General features: G+C 36.7%; 1 protein-coding gene across 7 annotated transcripts in view; it reads left to right on the top strand.

Moving 5' to 3' along the window:
• SNTG1 (syntrophin gamma 1) overlaps positions 1 to 24,341 on the top strand; it is a 319,691-nt gene that overhangs the window by 209,859 nt on the left and 85,491 nt on the right. For all 7 annotated transcript variants that reach the window (XR_013184136.1, XM_077185430.1, XM_077185439.1 and 4 more), the window contains 4 exons: positions 377 to 479; positions 1,888 to 1,970; positions 7,704 to 7,834; positions 13,219 to 13,348. Coding sequence is in view for 6 of the 7 variants with exons in the window: in XM_077185430.1 (XP_077041545.1) it covers positions 377 to 479; positions 1,888 to 1,970; positions 7,704 to 7,834; positions 13,219 to 13,348 (447 nt within the window). In the remaining variant the exon portion in view is untranslated. The remainder of the gene's footprint in view (positions 1 to 376; positions 480 to 1,887; positions 1,971 to 7,703; positions 7,835 to 13,218; positions 13,349 to 24,341) is intronic.

A 24,341-nucleotide genomic window follows, 5' to 3' on the forward strand; every position in this document is an offset into this window, starting at 1 on the left:
AAAATATATATGCAAAGAGAAAAGTATGTATTTCTTTTTTAAAATAAATACATGCTAGGGGGGATGATTCCGGACCTGAAAGAAGAAGTTACATAGCAGAATATTTTCAAGGAGAAAGTCTGCACAGGTCAAAGCCAGTACTAAGACAGAAGGGTAATGCCCCTCTCACCCCATTAACTGTATGTGTGGCTAGGAACACAATAGACAAGCGCATAGCAAGCTTCACCTCTTGCCTTCTTCTCAAACAAATGTAATTGCAATAAACTGCTAAGCAGTTACATTCTGGAATGGGAAAGCTGTGTGGTGTTGCTTACATTTGCTAATGCATTCTGATAATGTGTTTATTTCAAGGTGTCTGCCTTTATTTCTTTTCCAGGTACAGGTCCTTCGCAATGCGGGGGAAGAAGTGACCCTAACTGTGTCCTTTCTGAAAAGAGCACCTGCTTTTCTCAAACTGCCACTGAATGAAGACTGTGCATGTAAGCCTTTATTACATGACCAAAGAACCCTCAATTCAGTACCCATGAACACTTGCAGCTTCTGAAACTACTGTGCATTGAGGGTGATTGACAGCAGCTGTTACAATCAGCATTGGTGTCTAAATATGAGTTGATCCTATTGCCAGGGCTTGTGTCAACACTGACTTCAAGAGAAAAAATGCTATCTATGGTAGAAAAAACAGATAACCAGGCATTTGGCTGGTGTGAGTCAGTAAAGTTGCAGGTAAAACAGTAGAATTACATTAGTTTGCAATAGCTCACGTCCTGGTGCAGAGTATTTAAAATCAATTTTTTGGGCAGCATCAGCTAGTATTTTAGTCCCAGGGAGTTTATTCTTGTAAATGTGAAAATGAGATTGTGGGTATATATTTGGAGGACTTTGCTGTTTAAAATTCAGAGACTTTGGTGGAGATGTCTGTCTGCCTAAGAATAAATTACTCTGGAATGATAAGTATTTTGTTTTAGTCCAAACTGAGTTTTAGTGAACTAGCCCCATGAGGGTCATATGGAGACAGCTGTCTTCCTTTAATTATATTAAATTGTAAGTGTGGATGCATAATTATAGACAATTGCAGCATATCTAACCGTATTTATATATCAGCCTGTGCCTTTTGCCACCTCTGCTTTCCTTCTGCTTTTTGCTCTCTAAGAGAGTAAATTAAATTGCTCAAGTTTAAAGCAACATAACAATAAATATTTGATTTGGATACTTACAGCCTTTAATTTTAAGTTAGTAGGAATTAAATAATCTAAATAATGAAATAGCATTTTATACAAACATTTGATGGAACATTGTCTTTTTATTTTGCCTATGTATTAAATTTTATGAAACAAGAAAAAAAATCGGAACACTGTATTCTTAAATAAAAATGTATCCTAGTACCTTCTTCCTTTTATGAAAGGCTGTGGTATCACAGAGTGGCCTGAGTGATGCACAGGAATGTGCATTTGCATGGGTCCTATCATGTCACTTTTGAGGAGCAGCACTGTAATTTCCTAAAACATTACAAGAACATTTAGAACTGTAAACTCCACTGAGAGTAACAAAAGGGTTATCTGACAAATTCTTTCCAGTAAAAGCTGACAGAGAAGGTATACACTTCCCTTTTATTGTCAAATTTGAAAGAAACATTGTGGGATTTTTTTCTTACCAAGCAGACATTAACTTTTTTTAATCAAAGCATTGGGAAAGGTTTTCTTGAGCCTCCATTTAGCTTACAAAGGCAATCCACTCAAGCCAGAAAAGAGATACTGGCTGAATGGAGAAAGTAAATGAGTGTTATATATGATAGAAGTTTTTTAGGTTTGGGGAGAATGCATTCGTACATATACAAATTTTAATTATAGATTAACAAAGAATTTTTTTGTGAATTTGTATTTGTATTAGGTGCCCCCAGTGACCAAAGCAGTGGCACATCCTCTCCCCTATGTGACAGTGGTTTGCATCTCAACTACCACCCCAACAACACGGTAAGAACTTGAATCTCCTTGATGGAATTACACAGAAGAGTAGTTATAGTATAATAGCTAAGTGGCAGTACTAATAAAGGACATTAACAGGGAGGAGCTCTAGCTAACTCTGGAGACAGACAGTTCTGTAGAGGGAAAAAAGAGTAGCCAGAAATTATGGCTGGGAATTAAATGTGGCAAATTATTACAGCTGAGATTGTGCCATGATGCATGAGATTACAGTTTACTTGGGCAGTAGGGATTTTGCAAAAGTTTTTCCTTCTACATTTTTTTTCTCTGCATAGGAATTAAAATTCTTCAAATGAAAATATATTTATTTTTAAAAAAGGGAGAAAAGTTTTTGAGAATGTTTTCCATTACTTATATTACATGCATTTTCTAAAGCTTTTCTCAAAAGATGATTAGGTACATTTTTTTGCCTGTTTTTAAGGTGAGAGTTTTCTACTTCTGGTAATGTGTACTTGAAATCTTACCTGAAGTGGGATAACATTGTGGAGCAGAGTGTCTCTGGGATAAAATGCTACAGATATCTGATCAGATATTTAATAAAAGACACCTTTGAAGTGAAACAAGGGGCTTTAAAAATTTTTCTTAGCCACAAAATGCAAAATTTCCTTTATATAGATCTAAGGGTTTTTTATTCAGTATTTGGCTTTGTAATACATGAAAATAGAAAAATAAACCAATATAGATCATAATTTAAAAACCTGAAACATAAGCCATACTGATCTGCCATTTAGTTTCCATCTTGTTTTATTGTACTTTCATATTTTCTATTAAATGTTTTAAATAGCAGCCCACAGATTTAAATACCAATACCACAGATTTAAACAGAATTACAATCTGGAAAACCCTTGAGAATTCTGAATGTTTTAGGAAGTGGAATTTATAAATAGATAACATCAATAAAATTGATATCAAATAACAATAAAAATACATGTAACTGGTGCAGCAACAACAAAATCAGACTTGTCTAAGGAATCTATATAGGTATGTATGTCTGTATGTAAAAAGGCTATGGCAGTAGATCCTAAACTGATTTATTCAACTAGATGCTACAATTCTAATTTTGCTTTTATGATAAAAATCATGCTTTCATTTGTGAATTCTTTTTTTGCAGATGTCAAAACTGATCTAGATGAGCTGTAGTTTCTGTTGAACTGACAATAATTTACTGAAACCAAGTGTTTTTGTTTCAGTTTAAATAATATAATCTGGTATCACGAGCATATAATTCACCCTAAATTAAATCTTCAAGTGAAGACCAAGATGTGGTTCTGACATGTCCCCTTGTCATCGGAACAGAGTTCTTCATAAAACCAAACCTCTGTTTGTTTATGAATTCCTGAGTTGTGTACAACTCTTATGCCACAGCTCTTCATATTTCTCAGAATATTTTCTAGAGGGAATTATGACAGCTGGATAAACATGATCAGTGAGCACCTGGCTCATGGTTGGACATGAAGAGTTATAGTAAACAGAGTAAATTTAGGTGACTGGTCACTAGTGGGGTTCTGCTGTATCTTAGGCCCAGTGCTCATCAACATTTTGATCAGTGACTTGGGTTCAGGACTCAAAGGGATACTAAATAAGTTTGCTGAGGAACTTTTGATTCCCTCAAAAGCAGAGACTCTTTATAAAGAGACCTTGACAAATCTAAGGGCTGAGCAGCCACCAACTTTATGAATTTGAACAAGGGCAAGAGCTGGATTCTGTCCCTGGGAGGACAACCTCTGGATGTACAGATAGGCTGGGGAATGAGAAGCTGGTAAGCAGTGTCACAGAAAGGGACCTGGGGTCCTGGTCGATGGCAAAGTGAATATGAGCCAGCAGTGCCCTGGCAGCCAGGAGGGCCAGCCCTGTCCTGGGTTGCATCAGGCACAGCATCACAGCCAGGCAAAGGAGGGGATTGTCCTGCTCTGCTCTGCTCTGGGACTGCTGCACCTCGAGTGCTGGGAGCAGTGTGGGGTGCCATAGTATAAAACAGATACAAAGCTGTTAGAGAGCTCCAAAGGAGGTCAAGGAAGATGGTGAAGGATCTGGAGGAGAAGCTGTATGAGAAGAGGTCGCTTGGTCTGTTCAGCCTCAAGAAGAGGAGGCTGAGGGGAGACCTCATTGCAGTTACAACTTCCTTGTGAAGGGAAGAAGAGAGGCAGACACTGATCTCTTCTTCTGTGTGACCAGTGATAGGACCCAAGGGAATGTTGTATCTGTGAGGTTTAGGTTGATATTAGAAAAAGGTTCTTTGCTTAGAGGATGGAACACTGAAACAGGCTCCCCAGGGAGGTGGTTACAGCATCAGCCTCACAGAGGGCAAGAGTTTGAAAAAAACTCTCAGGAACATTGTGAGATTGTTGGGGATGTCCTGTATAGGGACAAGAGTTGGGGTTGATGAACCTTGTGGGTCCCATCCAACTCAGACATTCCATGATTCTGTGATGTACAGCCACAGTCTTGTTTCTTAATTTTCTTAATAATAGCCTTTTTCATTCACTCGAAGGAGGCTTTTGACTCAGAACTTGGAGTAGACAAGACTTTGGTCTTTTGTCAACAGTTTACAGAGTTATGCAGTCTAAAGGCAGGGTTACCATTTTTGTTGTAGCCATATCTAGGCCTACAGTTTGTACTTGAACTTTTATTGCATTTCATCTTTTCCTTAAGTTTAATCACAGGTGAAGAAAGGTTGCCAGAAGCAGAGAGAAAACATTAAAAATTCAAGATGTTCAAAACAACATCCTAGCATAGTCTTCCTAGCCAATAATTTATTTATTTTTATTGCATCTGTGGAATTTCTCACCAGAAATTCAGTGTTTTAAATAAGTGAACTACCTATGAAAAGCTTGCTGCTCAGCTAACATGATATTTATTGTGATATTTTGTTTCATATACATAAAAGATATATGAACATATATGCAAAAGCAAAGTTCAAATTGGTAAAGCTTCATAATTCCATAGATCTTACACAGAATGCACACTCTAGAAAAATATAAGGTGTACTTAATTTTGGTAATATTTATATTATAGAAGATACCAGTAAAAAGAAAAAAAGAAATCTGAGATTAAAATGAATGTAAATCAGCAGGTTTAATTTTACTGACATGTTGATATACTGTCATTTGTTACTTGGAAGAAGCGGCCAACCCTCAGCTGGCTACAGCCTCATTTCAGATGGTTATGGAAAGTGATAAGGTCTCCCTGAGCCTTCCTTTCTCCAGGCTAAACAACCTCAGCTCCTCCAGCAGCTCCTCACAGGGCTTATGCTCCAAACCCTTTTCCAACCATGTTGCCCTTTTCTGGACATGCTGCAGCACCTCAATGTCCTTGTTGGAGTGAGGGGCACAGAACTGAACATGGCGCTCAAGGTGTGGCCTCACCAGTGCCAAATACAGGGGGACAGTCACTGCCCTGGTCCTGCTGGCCCCACTATTTCTGATCAGGTCTGGATGCTGATGGCCTTCTTGGCCACCTGGGCACACACTGGCTCATGTTCAGCTGCTGTTAACCAGCACCCCCAGGTCCTTTCTCATCGTGCAGGTTTCTAGTCACTAGTGCTGCCTGGGGTTGTTGTGACAAAAGTGCAGGACCTGGAACTTTGTCTTGTGAATCTCATACAATTGACCTCAGTCCATTGATTCAGTCTGTCCAGATCCCCCTGCAGAGCCTTCCTACCCTTCAGCAGATCAGCACTCCTGTCCAATTTGATGTCAGCTGTGAACTCACGGTGCACTTCATCCCCTCTTCCAGATCAATATTAAATATTAAACAGTGCTGGCCCCAACACTGAGCCCTAGACAACGCCAGTCATGACTGTCCACCAACTGGATGTATCTCCACTCACCACCACTCTCTGGGCCTCTCCATCCAGCCATTTTTTTACCCAGTTGTCCTGGTTTAGGGCAAATCTGGGAGAAAACCTCCAAAAGGCACCCCCCAAAAAGCCAGCCCACACAGCCCCTCCCCCAAACTGGTTTGGAAAAATTTCCTTGGAGAGAAATGGAAAGAACCTGTTTATTTAACAGGCAAGGCACTCTCCAGCACACAAAATGAACAAAACCAGATGACAAAACTCATCCACTGCTCTAAAGAGATGACAAATTCAGAAAGTTTCTCCAGTGGGTGGTTGCTCAGTTATTGGTCACTCCGGCACTGGCAAAGGCTGTGGCCCAGAGTAGGCCCCAGCAAGCTACAAAGTGCAAATTCTCAATGTTTCCCCGGATCCTGATCTGGAGCAGGTTCAAATGGTTCCAAGAAAAAGGGAAAGAAAAACAGTCCAGGGAAAACTCAGACTGTCCCAGCTAGCTAAACTAACTAACTAAAAAGCAAAGGGAGTGTGGCGTTATGCCCCGTCCATGCCCACACAACTACAGTGGATTTCTGTGTTCCAGAAGACTGTGGGGGAGTGCAGCTGATAACGAAACTCTGTGCTCCTTCTTCTCCCCGCCTCATAAACATAACAGACTACTGGGGATACAAGCATCATAATGTCACCCTAGGACACCAGTGAACTGTGCACCCATGAGCACAGTTTCTCCAGGAGAATGCTGTGCCAAAGGCTTTACTAAAGTCCAGTCTGAAAACATCTACAGCCATTCCCTCATCCATTAGATTGGTCACCTGGTCGTAAATGGAGATCAGGCTGGTCAGGCAGGATGTGTCTTACATGAACCTGTGCTGGCTGGGCCTGATTCCCCGGTTGTCCAGTACATGCTGTGGGATGGCACTCAGGGTGATCTGCTCCATGACCTGCCCCAGGTCCAGCTGACAGGCCTGTAGTTCCCCAAATCCTCCTTTTAGCCTGTCTTGTAGATGGCATCATATTTGCCAAATTCCTGTTAACTGAGACCTTGCTGGTTAGCCAGGATTGCTGGTAAATGATGGAAGGTGACTCACTGAGCACTTGTGCCAGCTCCCTCACTATCCTTCAGTGGATCCCACCTGTCCACATAGACCTATATGTGCCTAACTGCTGCAGCAGATCACTGGCCATTTCCCCTTGGATTATGGTGGCTTCAGTCTGCTCCTTATCCCTGTCTCCCAGCTCAGAGGTTTGCTACCAGGCAAATAATTGGTCTTAATATTAAAGATTGTGGTAAAGAGGGCATTAAATACCTCAGCCTTTTCTTCATCCTTTGTTGCTATGAGAAGGCACTTTGAAGAATCTTGCTCTCTCAGAAAAATAACATCATCATTAGCACTATTTTATAAAGCATTTTATAAAGAAAGAGGTGTTGAATTTTTAGAAACAGATGTTGATAATTTAGCTTTCTATAGCATTTCTCATGCAAATCGATATTCTTTAAGAAGGCTGGTCAAATTAGACTCTAGATATTTAAATACTCATTCTTTGTAGATATGATCATAAACATGATAAAGTTCAGTTTTCATATAAGCAATGTCTTCTGTAAGTAGGTAAAATTAAAATATTCAGCACTTCAGCATGTTAAATTCCATTCCCAATTACCATGTTTTGAGGTGATATCATTAGAAAAGATATGTATGTAAATGTGTACAGAGCCACAGGTAACTACTGAATTATGGTTGTATTGTGAATAATTTAGAGGTCCTATTCAGAATATTTCCAGTGCTCACTAAAACTAATGACAAATGATTTAGGCAAAAATGGAACACTGCCAAATTAAATATAAGTCTTTGAAGTCTATCTCATTCTTTCCAAATCTGCTGAGTTCTTACAACGAAGTTCAAAACTGAGAAGAACCTTTTAATGTTTTTCAGGATACGTTATCATGTTCCTCATGGCCAGCATCCCCAGGACTTAGGTGGGAGAAGAGGTGGTGTGATCTTCGATTAATTCCACTTCTTCATTCACGATTTTCCCAGTACCTTCCAGGATCAGATTTGTGCAGGTAAAGAAGTTCTGAAGGCTGTAACTTGACTTCTTGGTTGACAGATGCATGCCCTAGTGAGTTGCCTTGTTGGAGAAATTGTGTTATTAGTTCCATGGCAGCTAACAGATACATGAATATAGGAGCTTTCATAAAGGTCTTTCTAGGTCCACCTTGGCTCATGTTCTCCTCTGACATCAACTGGGACCTGGTATGATGGGGAGGAGATGATGGGTGATCTTTCTACTTACATCTAGTCCTCAGCACCTTTTGCAGTTTGAGATGAAACATACATCATCATATTTAATAGCTGCTAATGCTTGCTCCTGTCCTCAAAAGCTTCTTTCTAAGTGGCTTGTTTTTATATCTTTGATTTTTGCAATGCATTATGGCATTGAGCTCTGCAATGTGATTATATTTTTAAAATGTATTTCCTTCTGTTTGTGTTAAAAACATAATCTGATACCTACATTGGGTGAAATAATCTTGTTTGAGAGCAGCAAGGGCTGACTGCCCCATGAGGAAGACAAGCCAAGAGAGAGTGTGGCAGTCCATGCAGAAAATGATCCTACCCCACTTCTCCCCATGGAGAAACAGAGAAGGCTTAGGGACAGTCTTTACAGGAGACCATCATGGTCAGGTGGGGCTCAGTTTAGGCTGGGAACTGAGCCTAAAGGTCCAGATCAGTGGGATGCGTGTCCAGGCACAGGAGTAGCTGCAACCATACTCAGGTGAGGATCATGAGCAAGAGCCTGAACTGATAAGCATCTCCCAGTTTTTGTACTTCTTTGCTTGATGTTTGTAGCTACAGCAGGGAGTTGGTGGGGTTTTTTGGTTCTGTTTCCATATAGCTAAGGGTTTTTTTTCCCCATATTTTACTTTGCATGTGTTAACGTTTAATTTCATTGCAAATTTGTCACAATCACTGGGATAGCTGTCCAAAGCTCATAGTCAGGTTTAACTTTATTGCATCATTGTGATGGGTTGACCATGGCTGGATGCCAAGTATCAACCAAGCTTCTCTATCACTGCCTTCCTCAACAGGATGGAGGGGAGGAAAATAAGATTGAAATTCTCTGGCGAGTCAAGATAAAGGCAGTTTAATAAAGCAAAAGCCCCACATGGAAGAAAAAACCCAAAATATTTGTTCTCTACTTCCCATCCGCAGGTGATGTTCAGTCACTTCCTGGGAAGTAGGGCTTTGGTACATGTAAAAAGTAGTTGCTCTGGAACACAAGTGTCATAACTAATTAATGTCCCTCCTGCCCTTCCTTTCTCCTAGCTTTCATTGCTAAGCAGATGTCATACGGTATAGAGTATCCCTTTGATCAGTTTGGGTCAGCTGTCCTAGCTATTTTTTGTTTTGTTTCCCCAGCCTGTTGGTGAGGAGGGAATATTGGAACAATAGCTCTGATGCTGTGCCAATACTGTTTAGGGGTAGTCAAAACAATGCTGTGCAATCAATATCTTTCTATCTACCAATACAAAGCACAATACTATGAGGGCTGCTGTGGGGAAAATAAAATTCATTTCAGAAAGACCCAATACAGACCTGGACCTTGACTTTGTTTAATTTAATATTATCCTAATAAATCAGAAGAAATTAGGAGGGACGACAAAATATTCTGTAATGCTTAATGTTTGTAAAGCAATGAAATAGAAATGAAAGTAGCTACAAAGTCCAACAAGGCAAGTATGTAAGATCATACTTGTTAAATGTTTTAAGGATCTAGCTATTGTATGGATTCATTTATCATCTGTAAATATAAGAATAAAGTTCTCACACTGAAATACATCTGTGAGCTCTAGTATGTAAAGACATTATCTACAGGAAAGCTGTGTACAGGTACAGAACAGGCTACTCCATAGTTTCTTCTTCTAATGAACCTCCTAGGGCTGGATTTATGAAACCCCCAGAGATTGGGGGAAGAGAAGTCTTCTTCAATCTGTTTGGGATTTTTGTGGGGTTAATTTTACTGTTTCTTATTGGTACTCAGTAAACATTTAAAAGTTGCACAAAAGCTGTCCACTGCCTCAGTTGGTTCTTAGGGCTGTTGTTTCTTAGAATTACACTGCCTAGGTGTAATTCAGCCATTTCTCCTATTCACAGAGCTAGAATTAATGCAGGTTAGGCAGTAGCTATTGTAGATCATTCTGGAGCCAAAGCCAGCCTGCAGTTTTTGACTAGTAATAGCAGGGTCATATTTACTTGGCTACATGAACCTTGGTCTGTTGAGGAACAGCGGCCGGCCCAGGGAGGCAAGGTGGAAACCAAAGGCTACAAAGGCTTCTTGGCTGGACTGAACTGGAGCAGGATCAAGGCACCAGAGAGGCAGGAGATGTTTTACAAAATTCTGTGAGAGCCTTCAGCTCCATATTTAACAGTGAAGCATAAAGCACTCAAAACCATAACAGCCAAATCTGAGATCTATTCTACTGTATACTTCAAATAAGGTACTGAATAGAACTACTCACATGGAAAATTAGCACATAAGCAGCTGTTCAGAGATCTAGGGTTTTAAAATTCAGCCTTCTGCATCAATAAAAAACAAGCTTAAAGTTCATATTATGGAACTTGTATATAATAAAGCAAGTGTCTTGGGTAGTAATGATATACCTGAGATCTGAACTTCTAGAAAACAAAGGTATATTAATATGAAACAAAATACCTGAACTCATACTCAAACCTTGAAAAACTACCCTGATAATTTTTTCCTTGTGTCCTTCTAATCTGTCAAACATGAGGAAGTAGGTCTTCAAAAAACCCAAAAATGCAGGATGCATATGAGAGAGGGTTTTTCTTAAAGCATAGAACCAACATTTTATGTTGCTAGCAAGACAGTTTATATGACTATTTTAAACTACTGTAAACATTTTTAAATGTTACTCCCTCTCAGAATTTGTTGTGAGAGAAAGGTAGATACTTTTTTAAGAGACTGCTAGAAACATCAACATAAAAGAAAGGATATTAAAAATAATATAAGGAAGCAACATGAAATGAAAGCTAATGCATTACATTTTCCATTGTTAGTATTTACAAGGCTGTTTTCACTATGTAAAGCTTAATAACATCTATAATTCAGAGTTTTATATGGAAATATATTGTTCTCACACACAATATTAAACCTCATAGTCGTATTCTAGCTTTTCCAGTCGATTGGTTGAAACACATAAATTCTGGAGAATATCTGGACAGAATTCTAGAAGACATTCAAATTGATCTTGCAAAGCTTAATTATTTCAAATATAGCTTTTGTGTTCCAGAAGGCCGAGAACCTGAAATGTGTAGCTGAATAAGTGTTTATCCATTCCCAATTTTTTGGTGTATTATGAAGTGATTATTCCACTATTTGTTCCATTAAGTACAAAACATCTATTTAACATATTATGTTTTCAGGTTTGCATGGTATTATGGACTTGGGCTGGTAGAGTTACTCAAAAAAACACTATTACAATAATCTAAGGCTATCTACTGCCAAGACACATTCACAAGTAATTTATTAGGTGACCATGTATCATACAATTGATATTTGAGTAATTTGGTGTTGATACTTGGGTAATAACATTATGGACGAATGATTTTGTACTTGCACAGATCAAATTCCTAGGAACAGTAGGAACAATCTGATGCCCCAATTGCACTATATTCACTGTGTTTGTAGTCCAAGGGAAATATGTGCATGAGGATTGAATCTGAAACATAATGGGGTTTTTGTACTTGTGTTAATGTTATTCATTAATAGATATTTTAGATCCCTGCTTTGATTTATGATATGCTGTGTAGAAACAAGGCAAATCCTGAAACTGGTGGTTTTTTCTTAAAAGAGATCATCAACAATTTTGAGCCCATGCTATGGTCTTCATGTAAAGGTTTAGAAAATTATTCTGGAAAAATTTGCTATTTCTAGTTATAGCCATCTAAAATAAAGGATAGAATAAATAAATGCTAGCCACACTACCTGAAGATTCTTTTAATAAATCTTCCTCAAAACTTTACTAGAATTATTGTGAAAATGAGTCTCTGAAAGAAGTCTGTCTTGTTGGTATTTTTGTGAATTTAAAGAAAAATCACTACCCCTGGGAAAGACAACTGAACTGCTGGATTTAAATAAACTAAAGAACCCTGAAAGATCATGTTAATATAAGCCTAATTAACCTGAAAAAGCTGGTTCTCATGCTAGAACACTCAAAGCGAAGGTATGGCTCTAGTTAATTTCTATTGCTTTTCCTGACTGAAGAAACAGTCTGTTCTCAACATGGATGAAGACAGATATTAGCCTTACACTGCATACAACTAGAATAAAATTTTAAGAGGTAAAAGACCCCAAACAAACAGCTTTTCAAAATTGGTATCTCTCTTCAGGTGCCAGAAGCTGTCATTAGTGTCACTCACTTCTACCCTGGAGATAACAGGCAATTTGCTTGAGCCATTCTCAAAGAATCTGAATGATGTACTTAATCTTAACTATGAATTGATCATTAACAGTTGGGCTTGTAGCAGAATTCTCTCTGAGATATGGTATTCTCTCTGAGATATGGACTATTAGTATTCTCTCTGAGATATGGACTATTATTGAGGTTTTTCAGTTTTGAAGACAGAGACCTGTGAGCCTTACAAGAGCTTTTAGCAAATAAAACAATTTACTGAAGAAATTAGGTCTGTTACTACTTAAACATCTGAAAAATTTTCTCTTGTTCTATAATTCCTCAGTGTCTAGAAGTGGAAAATCAATATATAATGCATGATGGATTTTTGATTATGTGCCCAGATTGGGGCTGGGAGTAGAGGCAGAGGTAGGAGTGTATTTTGGTGATGATCCTATATTCAGAAATTCAGTTGGAAAAATCATTAATGCTACTTGATCAATTTTGACTCCTTCAAGTTTTCAATCAGTAGTTTAAAAGAGAAACAAAATTCTATAAGCTTGAGCAGGCAACAAGGGGGCTCCAGACAGTAATCCAAATGTGTTTAGACACTGTATTATAAAAATAAAACAAAGGTGTTGAGAAAAAGATACTGGTATTCACTGAATTTACCAAATTATTGTCCATGGTTTCTAATGCACTGTCCTTCTCAGTAGCCTGCTGTATTAAGTCTTAGATAAGCATCAGCTCTATCACTTGTTCGGCTTCTGAGGTTGTACAGCCTGCTGGTCAAGATTCTGTGGAGCTGGTCTCTGGAATTTTTTTATAGCCTTATGGAAGATTAGCATTGTCTGACCTTTTAGCATGATTGTTTTAATACATCAGGTATTTATAAAACAGGAGAACCAGCATTTTATCGGTGTTCACTGGCTGACCTTCGTTGTAGTTGAAAGAAAAGCATTTTTACAAGTATTGTTAGGATGATGTGCTAGAAAAGATAAAATTTTCTTCTGACCTGATCTGTTATGATATGTCTATAGGCAAAATGCGTTCCAAGTAATTGCTGTGGATGGGGTTTGCAGTGGAATAATTCAGTGTCTCTCTGCTGAAGACTGTATTGACTGGCTACAAGCAATAGCAAGTAACATTTCCAACCTCACAAAGCACAATGTAAGTATGGATCCAAGTAAGCCAGAAGGTTTCCCAATCATATTTGATTATAACTGTCATAAAAGCCTAATGGGTTCACACACCGAATTATCTGCATATAAACAATGCTTGAGGCTGTCTGAGAGAAGTCAACTCAAGTTTGTTGTCAAATCAGACTCTGTGAGAAACTATTGAATAGGAAAATATTCTTCCCTGCAGTCACATAATTCACTTTTTGCTATCAGAGTTATTCGCTTCGTAGCAATACCAATTAGGATTAGAAGCAAAGACCAGACGCACAGGAGGAAGCCAGGTGTGATGCAGGAATACATATAAAATACAAAAATCCTGTACTTTCTTCATAGTGCATCTCTCCAGAAAGTGGTATAACCAGATCTGAATTAGATTTTAGATCTGTCAAGATGTCATGATGGGAAAGGCAAGGTACTTCTGTGGTGTACATACAGATACTCGTTATCAGCAATGATTAAATGCATTTATGCTTCATGCACTACACTCTTACCATCTGAGCTTGTGGGATAGATACCACTTTTTGTTGAAGCGGGAATAAATGTTATATAAACATTCTTCCAAATACTAAGTTCATTTAAGAGGTCTTCTGGACCTGACTATTTACAGGTATGTATTTACATTTAAAAATGAATGTGTAGTTCTCCCTGTGTAGGAACCTGTATACCTTCTGTGGTTTTCTTAAAAAACTGAGAACACATGGGGAGCTCCATTATTTTGAATTGAATTATAACAAGGAAGCCCTTGAGGATTTAATTTATATTTCCTTAAATCTGCTTTGGCTTCCCAAATCTGTCTCTGAATTTGCTTTTGTTTCAAATATAGGGAACACATTGAAGGAAGCTGTATTTTTTTGAGATTTATAATCAAGATGCAAAACTGTGTTCCATCTGGCAGCAATATGTAAAAGTCATTGTATTATAAAAACATGACAGACATGAATTCATCTGCCATCTGCAAGCTTCCATGCAGTACCAGCGAACTTTATGGCTATTTATTCATACTTAAAATGCTGTTGCTATGTAGAACCTTTCTTGTCTCACTAGGCACCCTGACAATTGAGGCTTCTGGTTTTTTTCTCTTACCATCTTTACTTCAGTTTACTAATGGTTCTTGCTACTTAAATCAGTGGATTTATTTGCTTGTAACTCTAGGCAGAGGCACCTAAATTTAACAGGTGTTTTGAAACACTTCAGCTCTGATGAGACTATAATTATGGTTACTTAGCATAACTTGAATTTTGGCAATGCAATGTTATTACATGATTTTTTTCTGACTACAGTACACTGGTTTCCATAAAATACAGAAAAAATAATCTAATGTTTTATAAGAGGTAAATAGCCTAAATTATGCAGCTATTATGCCAGTCTTTGTATTTACTTTATCTCAAAGACATCCAGTAAAGTAGCCATGAGACTTAGGGCTTATGATAATTATCCACGGGTTTATTTTTAGAATTGTCCTATTTGTTCATAGCTCTTACAGATTTCTGAAAAACAATGACACTCTCCTTCCTGTAATATACTTTTCTTTTAAATTGTCAGTTGCCAGAAAGAATTAGTTTTTTGACAGCATAAGTGATTAGTGAATATAAGAAACCTTACGAACACAGAGAGGGAAAAAACCCAAATTACAGAGAAGAATGATTAGATGTGATTAGAGGTCCCTGGTTTTTGTTTTTTTTTCTTTATAAGATGGTTATTGACATGCACATACTGTTGATGTTAGCATTTTTCCTATCTGAGAGAGGCATTTACTCATAGTCATTCTCCCTTACTGTGTCATCCAGAGCCAAAGAAACAAAGATAGTTAAGGATTTTTTTCTAATTCTTTGGGTAAATTGAGCAATTTTTAGTTTCAATTAACTTCTCATTCCTATCTAGAGGTTACAGAAAATAATTTATTTAATTAAAATACCATGCAGCTCACAGAAATATTTACTTACATGATGTTTCTCATAGCTATCTACCTTTTGAAAAAAAAAAGGAAGTAGAATCAGAGAAAAGGACTGCAACAGCTAGATTGTTAATGAAAGCACTTCCTTTACCCTTGTATCAAATCTGGGCTCTGTACATTTTGGTGAGATTTCTCTTGCCTAACTTTAGATGTCTTCAAGCAGAAAATCCATAGAGAATCTTATTATTTACTGTTGATGTCCATTTTATAATGAAATCAATTCCCTCAGGACATGTCTGTCTTTCCTTTGACTGGTAAAGGACCCTAGGGTGGTGAGTTCATACTTGATACCTAAGGAGATAGATATATATCCTGATAACCTGTCATTTGTGTCTTTGAGGGGCCAAAGCGAGTTTCTCTGAATAAATCTCCCAAAGAAATGCCTGGATATTTTTGACCAAAAAAAAAAAAAAAAAAGTGGTATACTAGTCTGAGTCAGAAAATATTAATTCTTTTACTTTTTTCACACACAGACTGCCTGAAAAAAATTAATTGATGGTTCAAATCCCAAAAATGGTTTGAGTGCATTCTGATGGTTTTGAACCATCAGAATAACAAGTCCTATGTTGCCACATGTATCTAATAGTTGTGAATGTAGGTCCCTGGCTCCAAAATACCTTGTTAAACCTATAACTATAATCAATTAGGTTTTTCTAAGGATATTGTAAAAAAACTCTTCTTTCATGATCGAACATGTCCATATCCGACACCAACGTGACACAACTGAATTGCAGGATCAGCAGTATAGCCAGTATCTACCAAAGCCATAACAGAAATGCAGAAGTAGAAGCTAATACAAATGCCTTGACACGACCATCATTTTTAAAAGGCAATGTTGCTAACTGAATGGAGTCTGGAAGATGATATCTGCAAGGAAACACATTTTTCCTGCATTGGTTATACTACTAATCATAGTATAATACAAGCTAGAACTCATATTATTATGCAAAAAGACAGTTAAAATTTTTGTGCAGAGATATAGAAATTATATTTTGACTAATAAGAAGAGATTTTAAAAAAAATCCATGTGCTGACTGATGTAGTTTACTTTATTTCAGACTATCTTTAACAGACAAACCTCAGGTAGATACTCTTTTTCTTCATCTTCAGGAGGTTAGCACAGGCATCCTCTAGAGATTTAAGGATACTGAGAGTGATACTGGTAATTTTAATTTTTTTGGTCCCAAGAAGCTCATATTTCATGTAAAGTGAAATACATTAAAATTGCACAACATGAATGGGGTTGTATACTGGCATGCAACCAAAATGCATACTATATAAATGCACTGTTGGAAGTGACTGAATATCACACTGTAACTAATGAATCTATAAGGATTATTCATTTCTGAAGATGGATTCCTCTCCAACTTCAGTCACTTGAATTGCACCTGTATTAAAAATTTGCCAGTTTTATCAGTACTCTCAAAAACCAGAAGGGTTATATTAAACCAGAACTTTTCGTCTAAGCAATCCTGATACTGAAGTTAATGTGCTGAAATCTGAATATGCTAAATTGAACCTGGGCTTGAGAGCTCTAAATCCTCTATGAACTGATGAGGTTCTACATCTTTTTCTTGCCAATTTGGATGGCTGGCAAAAGCCATTTAAAAAGGGAACAAGCTGCTGCTTCTTTTCTTACTAATGCTCCAAGTAGGAATTTTCAATTCAGTTGTTCAATTCAGCTATGAACTATTTGCCTTTCCATGAACTTTTAAATTGTATTAAATTAGGTGGTAATTGACAGGACACTGATTTCTAGTCCTTTACATCCCTTATGTTTCAGAATTTTAGGATGACAGTATCCAATGGGTCATGTAGCTTTTAAAGAAAGCACACTCTGGAAGAGTCTAAGAAAATAATCCAAAACCATGTGCTCTATAAAGAACCACCAGTTGCCAATACATCCCTAATTCATGTGCTGTAATTATCAGGAAGTTAAAGGCAAATTTTTTAATGGCTTTAGTACAATGGAAATCAGACATTTTGGGTCTTTTTAACAAAAGAATAATAAAAAAAATACATTTGAGTTTGCAACTTCTGTGATATAGCTTCATAGAATTTTTGGGGATTTATCCTCACAACTCAGTATTTGTCACTTGCCCATTGCTTTCTCTGTGGTAGATTTTTCTATAGTGAGGGCAATAATATTTCTTTTCCCTTTCCTCTTCCATAATTTCTTTGAAAAACACTGCAACAGCTACACATTTATGCTTTTTACCTTGGAGCTAGCACTTGACAGCAAAGAAACAACATGAACTTCGTCAGACAGGAATGACAGGCAGCTGAGGTAAAGTTTCTAAGCAGGAGGTGGCAAAAAGTTTTAACCTTATCTTGAGAATATCCAGAAGATCTTACAAGATTTAGTTCACAGTAACTTCATTTTACGCCATTACATTGCATTTTTCTGGATAAAAAATAGCATTTGTGAAATTAATGAGGCACACTTAGTTGATGATAGAAGCACAGAAATAGCATGAAAGCTAGTATGAAGAGGTCTACAAACTGGGTATTGGTCCAATAGGTGTGTTTTGCAGAACCTAAGCCTTTGTTCTGAAGAGTTTAAAGGTTCAATTGAACTTTTTGGTATGCTTAGAAAGTAGTGCCTAGTGAAAGAAACTGCAGCTAAGACCAAAAAAAAAAAGAAAATTGTTTCACTTCCACTAGAAAAAAGAAAATGATAATACCTTATCTTTATAATGTTGAAGTTTGGGTACAGGGATTATTTAAGTCACTAGGTAGAAGAGGAGACAAAGAGTGAAGAACAGGAGAAAAAAACTGATTAGAGTAATACAATCTGTTCCACTTGTAGGAAGAATAAAATATCACAGGACTATATTCAGCGTAAGCAAATTATTGAAATAAATTAGTAGAACATGTTTCTTTTTTTCTGGTGGATACTACCACCACTAAGGACATACTGTAGAATGTTATATTACATAATAAATAAATAACACTCATGTGAAGTAAACAGATTGGATATTTTTGTTTTTTAGTTACAATACAATGGCAAGCCAATCAGCTCCAATTTTAGTAATTTTTGAGTTTTCAGGAATTATATGCTCTTAAATGTCCTATGATTTGTGGATTACAATAATATTTATCTTTTTTTGGTTGCTCAGCTATGCATGTTTCAAGCAAATCCAAAAATACCAGCATTAGTATCAAACCTCTTACATTATATGCTGTAGTAGTGCAGAAATCAAATACTCTCAGTAATTTAGAAGTTGAAAGCATTATAAAATGAATGCCAAAACAATAGAGAATTATAGGAAGTCTATAAAGTATTACTAATAGAGTAGTTTTACATACATGATTCACATTTCTCATGACACAAATACTCAGACAAATTGGATATTATTTATTAAGTAAATATACATGCAACACTTTTTAAAGCAGTATTAGCTATTCAGGTGGTCACAGTGTTCTGACTCTTTGAGTTTTGTTCTGCAATCCATTCTCAACCTTGTAAATGGAAGATTTTACAGATAGTCATTCCAGTACTGATATCAAGGTCTTTCTTGGAAAATTTAAAAACCAGAACTTGATACGCCTGTAACATACTGCTGCCATCTTTCTCCATCTATGATTCTCTTAAGGCATGTAGATCTACATGAATAACTGTAGTCAGTGCAGCATCAGGATTACATAACATAAATCACTCCTACTTTTCCTCACTTTTTTTTTAAATGCAAGCTGTTATCAGGTGCACAATTAAAACCACATTTGTCTCTATGTCACTTCTATCAAGTGTTACATATGGCCCTGTCTGATATTTACTTATATTTTTGGCAATTTGAGGTTTGTCTTATTTTAAAAACTATTTATTTTTACCTTGTTTAAAGAATTGTAGATAATTTTACACCTTCTTAAATGTACTGATTTAGCTGCAAAGAAATTTAAGTCTTGCCAAACTGTATTGCTGTTTCCCCAGTGTTTCATCTGCATTTCTATAATATAATTGAGTCTAAAGGACAACGAGACAAATAGGAAAACAGTGCAAGAAAGGAATATTTCTTTGAGAAATATTTCTTTAAGAATATTTATTCCAGAATTATCTGGGAAATTTGTAACAAGAAATTTCTGTCTTCATAGTTGGAGTATTTGTTATGACACACTCTGATTATGGTGACAGCATTCATCATAAAGACATGCAGTCTTGCAGTATTGCTTTGGAATATATGGTATAGATTTCAAGTACTCATGATGGTTTTCAAAGTAAATTAAATTTTCTTTCTCTGCTTCTCCAAAATGTTACATCTATTCATGTTATTTTTATTAGTATCTTTTTTGTTTTGCCATATACAAGTGAACAACTTCTGCAGTGGTCTTTAATATCTGATTAAAATATTAACATCTCTATTTATATTGTATAGAAATCTAAAATACAATTTAGGAGAAGCAATGTCCCTAAAGACAATACAATCAAAAGCCTTTCCTTTTAAATTTACCAGTTTAATGTAAATCTTAAAAAAGAAAAGGCAACATTCTTGCAGAGAGAATATTTTTGGAGTTTTATATATGATTCTCTCACTCAATAAAGAATCCCTGCACTTTGATTCATCCACTTTTGTATGGAGTCAAATTAAATTTTAGCCTTGTGCTAGTATTTAAATTAAAGCAAAACAATATTCAATATATTCTTTGTTCTCTGCAGATTTGTATGAAGATCTGAGACTCTCTTCCCTCATTCTATTATTATTGAAGGCTTAAGTTAACACATTATAATAAAAACTGTGATCTGTTTGATCAGATCAAAACAAGACACTTTGGAGGAATGTCACACTTGCTCTCAACATTCCACCTTGGTGAAAGGTAACAAGAAGCCTGTCATTTAGGAGAAAAAAAACCAAACCTAACACCTCTTGATTGGTTTTAAGTGGCAAAAAATGATGACAAGAGTAAAGGAAATAGGACCCTAACTGGGAATAAGGGTGAGCCATTTGGGGTTTGCAGAGAGGTAGCGCAGGGAAGAAGAAAGGACTCATTATAAGTTGCCCTTTCATGCCAAAATGCCAAGCTGCCCTTTCAGTAGCAGCTGGAGACTTACAGCTACTGTAACCTAGTTTTTGTTGTGCAGTAAAATGTTCAATATTCCACTGTTGGTTTATTTTCAGGGAGAATGTGTTAAAAGTGCTGTTGAATCACAAAGTGCAGTTGATAAAATAGCAACTGGGAAGTGGGAGGCTAGGCAATAATGACCTTTCTTTTTGTATTGCTTCTTTTTGCTTTTGCTTAAAAAAACCCCACAACAGACACAAATATAATTATTTGTATTTAAAGCAATATTATCTTGTTTTGACATCCATTTCCTCTTAATCACTTTAAAAAAATATTTTTAAAGGTGGCTACATCAGAAGTTTTGCCTTTCTTCCACAACCAGAGAATTAAAAGATAAAAAGAATGAAAAGAAATTTAAATGCACTCAAACAGCTATAAAACACCTCAGGGTATACCTTATTAGTAGCCTAATGTGTTGAAAGCACTTTCTCCATTTGGTTGTCTTGCTTCATAAGGTGCCATAAAGAGCAAGTGCATTCAAGTAGTGCACAGCTTATATTTGCCTGTGGAACAGAATGGAGTCAGAGGAAGAGGCAGAGGTGTGGGTTAGAAGAGAGGGATTCCAGCCATTCCAGGAGATGTTTAAGAGGTTAGAGCAAATAAACCCAGGGAGGCAAAACAACAAATGATCACTAAGCTGCAGAGGAAATGAGCCCCAAAGTGCCATTGGACTTGCCATTTCTCTGTTAACAGAAGGTATTCTGAAACTCTGTGACAAGTTCTTTATCTCCTAAAAATACCTGGGTAGTTAAGTGGCAAACACCTGTGGGGGAAGTCTGAAATGTCTGAAGTTATAGCTGTGTTGATCACATATGTGGGCACCAACATGATTGCAAGGTTCTGTTGGTTCTTCTCACCAGTTTGTTTATTTCAGAGAATGAGATAATTACATCCAAAACTTGTTTCAGGCTGTCATTGAGGTCATGAAGTCAGGCTTGAAAAACTGAGGATGAAGTACCTTGTTTCATTCTCATTTCCTAGTGCATGGTACTCTCTGACTTACTGAACTGAAAAACTATAAATTTCCTTTGAGAATTAGTACCTTTTTGAACAGTTCATAATGAGTGTATGAAGGTTTCTGCTTTTCTCCTTTTTTTCTAATTGTTTACAAATTTCTTGACAATTTTGCCATCTATGAAAAGGCATTTGCCTAATGATATTAATCAGGAACTCTAGTACAAAGGAAATCAAAGGAAATTTTTCTTTACTGCATTTATGAAATCACTTGATACAGGTTTTGCCTATAAAAATTGTATGAAACAACTTTTTATTGCTCCATCTCTTTCTGAAATAAAGCCTGCAATCCTTTACTATTTGAAATAATGTCTCAGAAGCTATTAATCACAAATATTTGACAAATATTAAAATAGTTATACGTTTTTATATTTGATGCATGTAATCATGTAATTCTTATTCCCCAATTTTGCTGTTTTTATGAGCCAATTACCAGTTATGTTTGGGTAGTTTGTCAAGAGAGCACTTTATGTGCTAAAGATTAAATAATAGGATCCTGAATTCTACTTTTATATGAGAACTCCTGTGATAGGAAAGACAGTCACTAATTTTTAGACACAAAGAACAGAGAAATCATAAAATACTGCTAGGAAGAAGGCAACCAGGCAGTTAAAGAATGCCTGTCCATCTAACCTGTGACTACTTAATAGTTCAGTTCATAAAATACAACATAAAATGCAACTGGAGGATAATTTGATTTGTGTTAATACTTACACTTACTTTTAGCTGTATTAGCAGAAAGGTAGTGTAAGGTCAATGCAGATACACAATTCAGCTTATCCACGTGATAATTACATGATAATTTCAATTGTATTCATAAGGCTACTTCTTAAAAGTTAGAAGGAAAACCTTATTTATTTTTCTAATTACTAATAGATATTTTACTTCTCTTCCAGTGTAATGCATTGAAATCACACAAACAGTAAAAAGTGTCCTTTTAGCCCACTGTTCCCATTATACACTGACCATTCAAATAATAGATCACGTTGTTCAGAGGTAGATTTAAAGTTGTACAACAAATCTATGTAGATGTGATATATTTGCATGTTTCATTAGTTTTCTGCTTGTACAGATGACAAGTCTTGATAAAAAACCAAAGTAAAATAGTATCTGTCCAAATTCCAAAAGTGTTTATTAGTCTGTTGGTGAACAAACAACACAAGTTTATGGCTGTTTACTCCAGGGAAAAATCTGTTACCTGCCTAGCAGAAAATATTGTTTTCACTGTGTTTATTTCCTAAAGCAATTTTGTAAAGTAATAAAAAGGATGAAAAACTTCCTGTGGTGTGTCAACATGCTGGCACTTCTCACATAATTCAGTCGATTTAACATTGTTAAAGGAGTTTCAGCAGTTCTTCTCCAGTACCTGATTGCCAAAGAACTAGACTTCTCTTTTTATAACTACTTTCTACTTTAGCTGAATTAAGTAATATGACAGAAATGGTAGCTGTTTGTTCCTAAAAAGCAAGATCCTCTCCACCCACTCTCCCAATATAATAAAGGGATATTAAAAATATTTAAGAGTTGAAGGAAGTGAACTCATCCTCCTACCATAGGCAGTTACTTCTATCCCATTAACTATATAAAGACTGCAGATATCTCCAGAGGGTAATTCCATCTCCTTGAATTAAATACTTACCTCTCTCACTTCTAACAGGAAATGGCAAGAGGGTACTTTAGCATAATAGCCTACAGGTTGGTAGAGTCACCCTGACATGAGAGACAGGAGCTCTCTGTGCTACTCAGCCTGCAGCCTGATGCCATCTGCCTCACTGCTGGCCAAAGGATCTCCAGGGACAGCACAGGGCTGAGGCTGTGCTTCTCCTTCCAGAGGCTCTTCTCTGTGCTGTCCATAGAGCTACACATAAAATTCTTGCCAATGCTGTTGGCAGGGGGCTCGTCCATACTGTCTGGTGGGATTAATCCAGCAGGAATATTGCTTAATTGAAGCAGATAAATACTTACCTCCTGCAGCCTAAGTACTGTAGCTCCCATATTCCTGGGGGGCTGCTCTGGTATTACCTACCATGACCAAATAGGACACTTTACTCTCTATGCTACAGAGTAGATTTTATTTTTGCAGATTTTTAACCTTAGTTCTCTGATTTTATAAACAGTGCAGTCCCATGAACAGTTGTTTTAGCACAACTGAAAGGCTGGGTACGTAGTGTGGATATACAAGCAGGATGAGAAAAGTCCACGTACATTTCTGCAGCCAAGTTTCCCATGAAAGAGGAAGATCAACAAAAATAGGCTGATGTAGATGTCTTTAACTTAGCAGCTGGGGATTTTCTGTATTTTTGAATGTTGTAGTCAGATAAGCCTTCTTTACCCCTTTCCCTTCTTCTGTAGTTGTTTGCAGTGCCCTGAAGTTCTAAAAACTGATGAAAATGTCTCTCAGGTTTTGAGAAGAAATTAAAATCCATGCTTCTTGAGATTCTCTCATCTCATAGGAAGTGTTCCACACCATTTTGGAGCATTTAGACTACTTAACTTGTGGAATAATTTGTGTAAAAAAAACAGCTTCGGGGAAGTCAGATTGATGGAAAATGTTTTGGTCTGCATTAGCAATGGACTCATTCATTGCTGAAAATAAAGGGTGTAAATAAAACTATTTGTTGCTTTTCTTTTCCTCTTTGCATTCCCATTTATTGTGGCTGCTGTTTTCCCTTCCCAGGTGCAGATGTACCTGGGGAAAATGATAATCTTTTTATAGCATTATTATTGCATAGGGAAGAAGTTTTACTGGGTGATTCTAAATATATATTTGTTTAATATTTTTTCACTCAAATACCAGACTACGGCAGCTGTGTAGATTTAGACAAACTCCTAGTGTCCATTGCTCTGCCTTACTATTTTGTTCAGAAAGGAAAAAATGTTTCTCTTCTAATACATGCATTATGAAAAAGATAAACTGAGGGTTCCCATTCATAGAGAAGGAGGGAGGTAATCAAAA

Source organism: Agelaius phoeniceus, chromosome 1, assembly GCF_051311805.1.
Source record: "Agelaius phoeniceus isolate bAgePho1 chromosome 1, bAgePho1.hap1, whole genome shotgun sequence".
In the NCBI taxonomy this organism is placed as follows: domain Eukaryota; kingdom Metazoa; phylum Chordata; class Aves; order Passeriformes; family Icteridae; genus Agelaius; species Agelaius phoeniceus.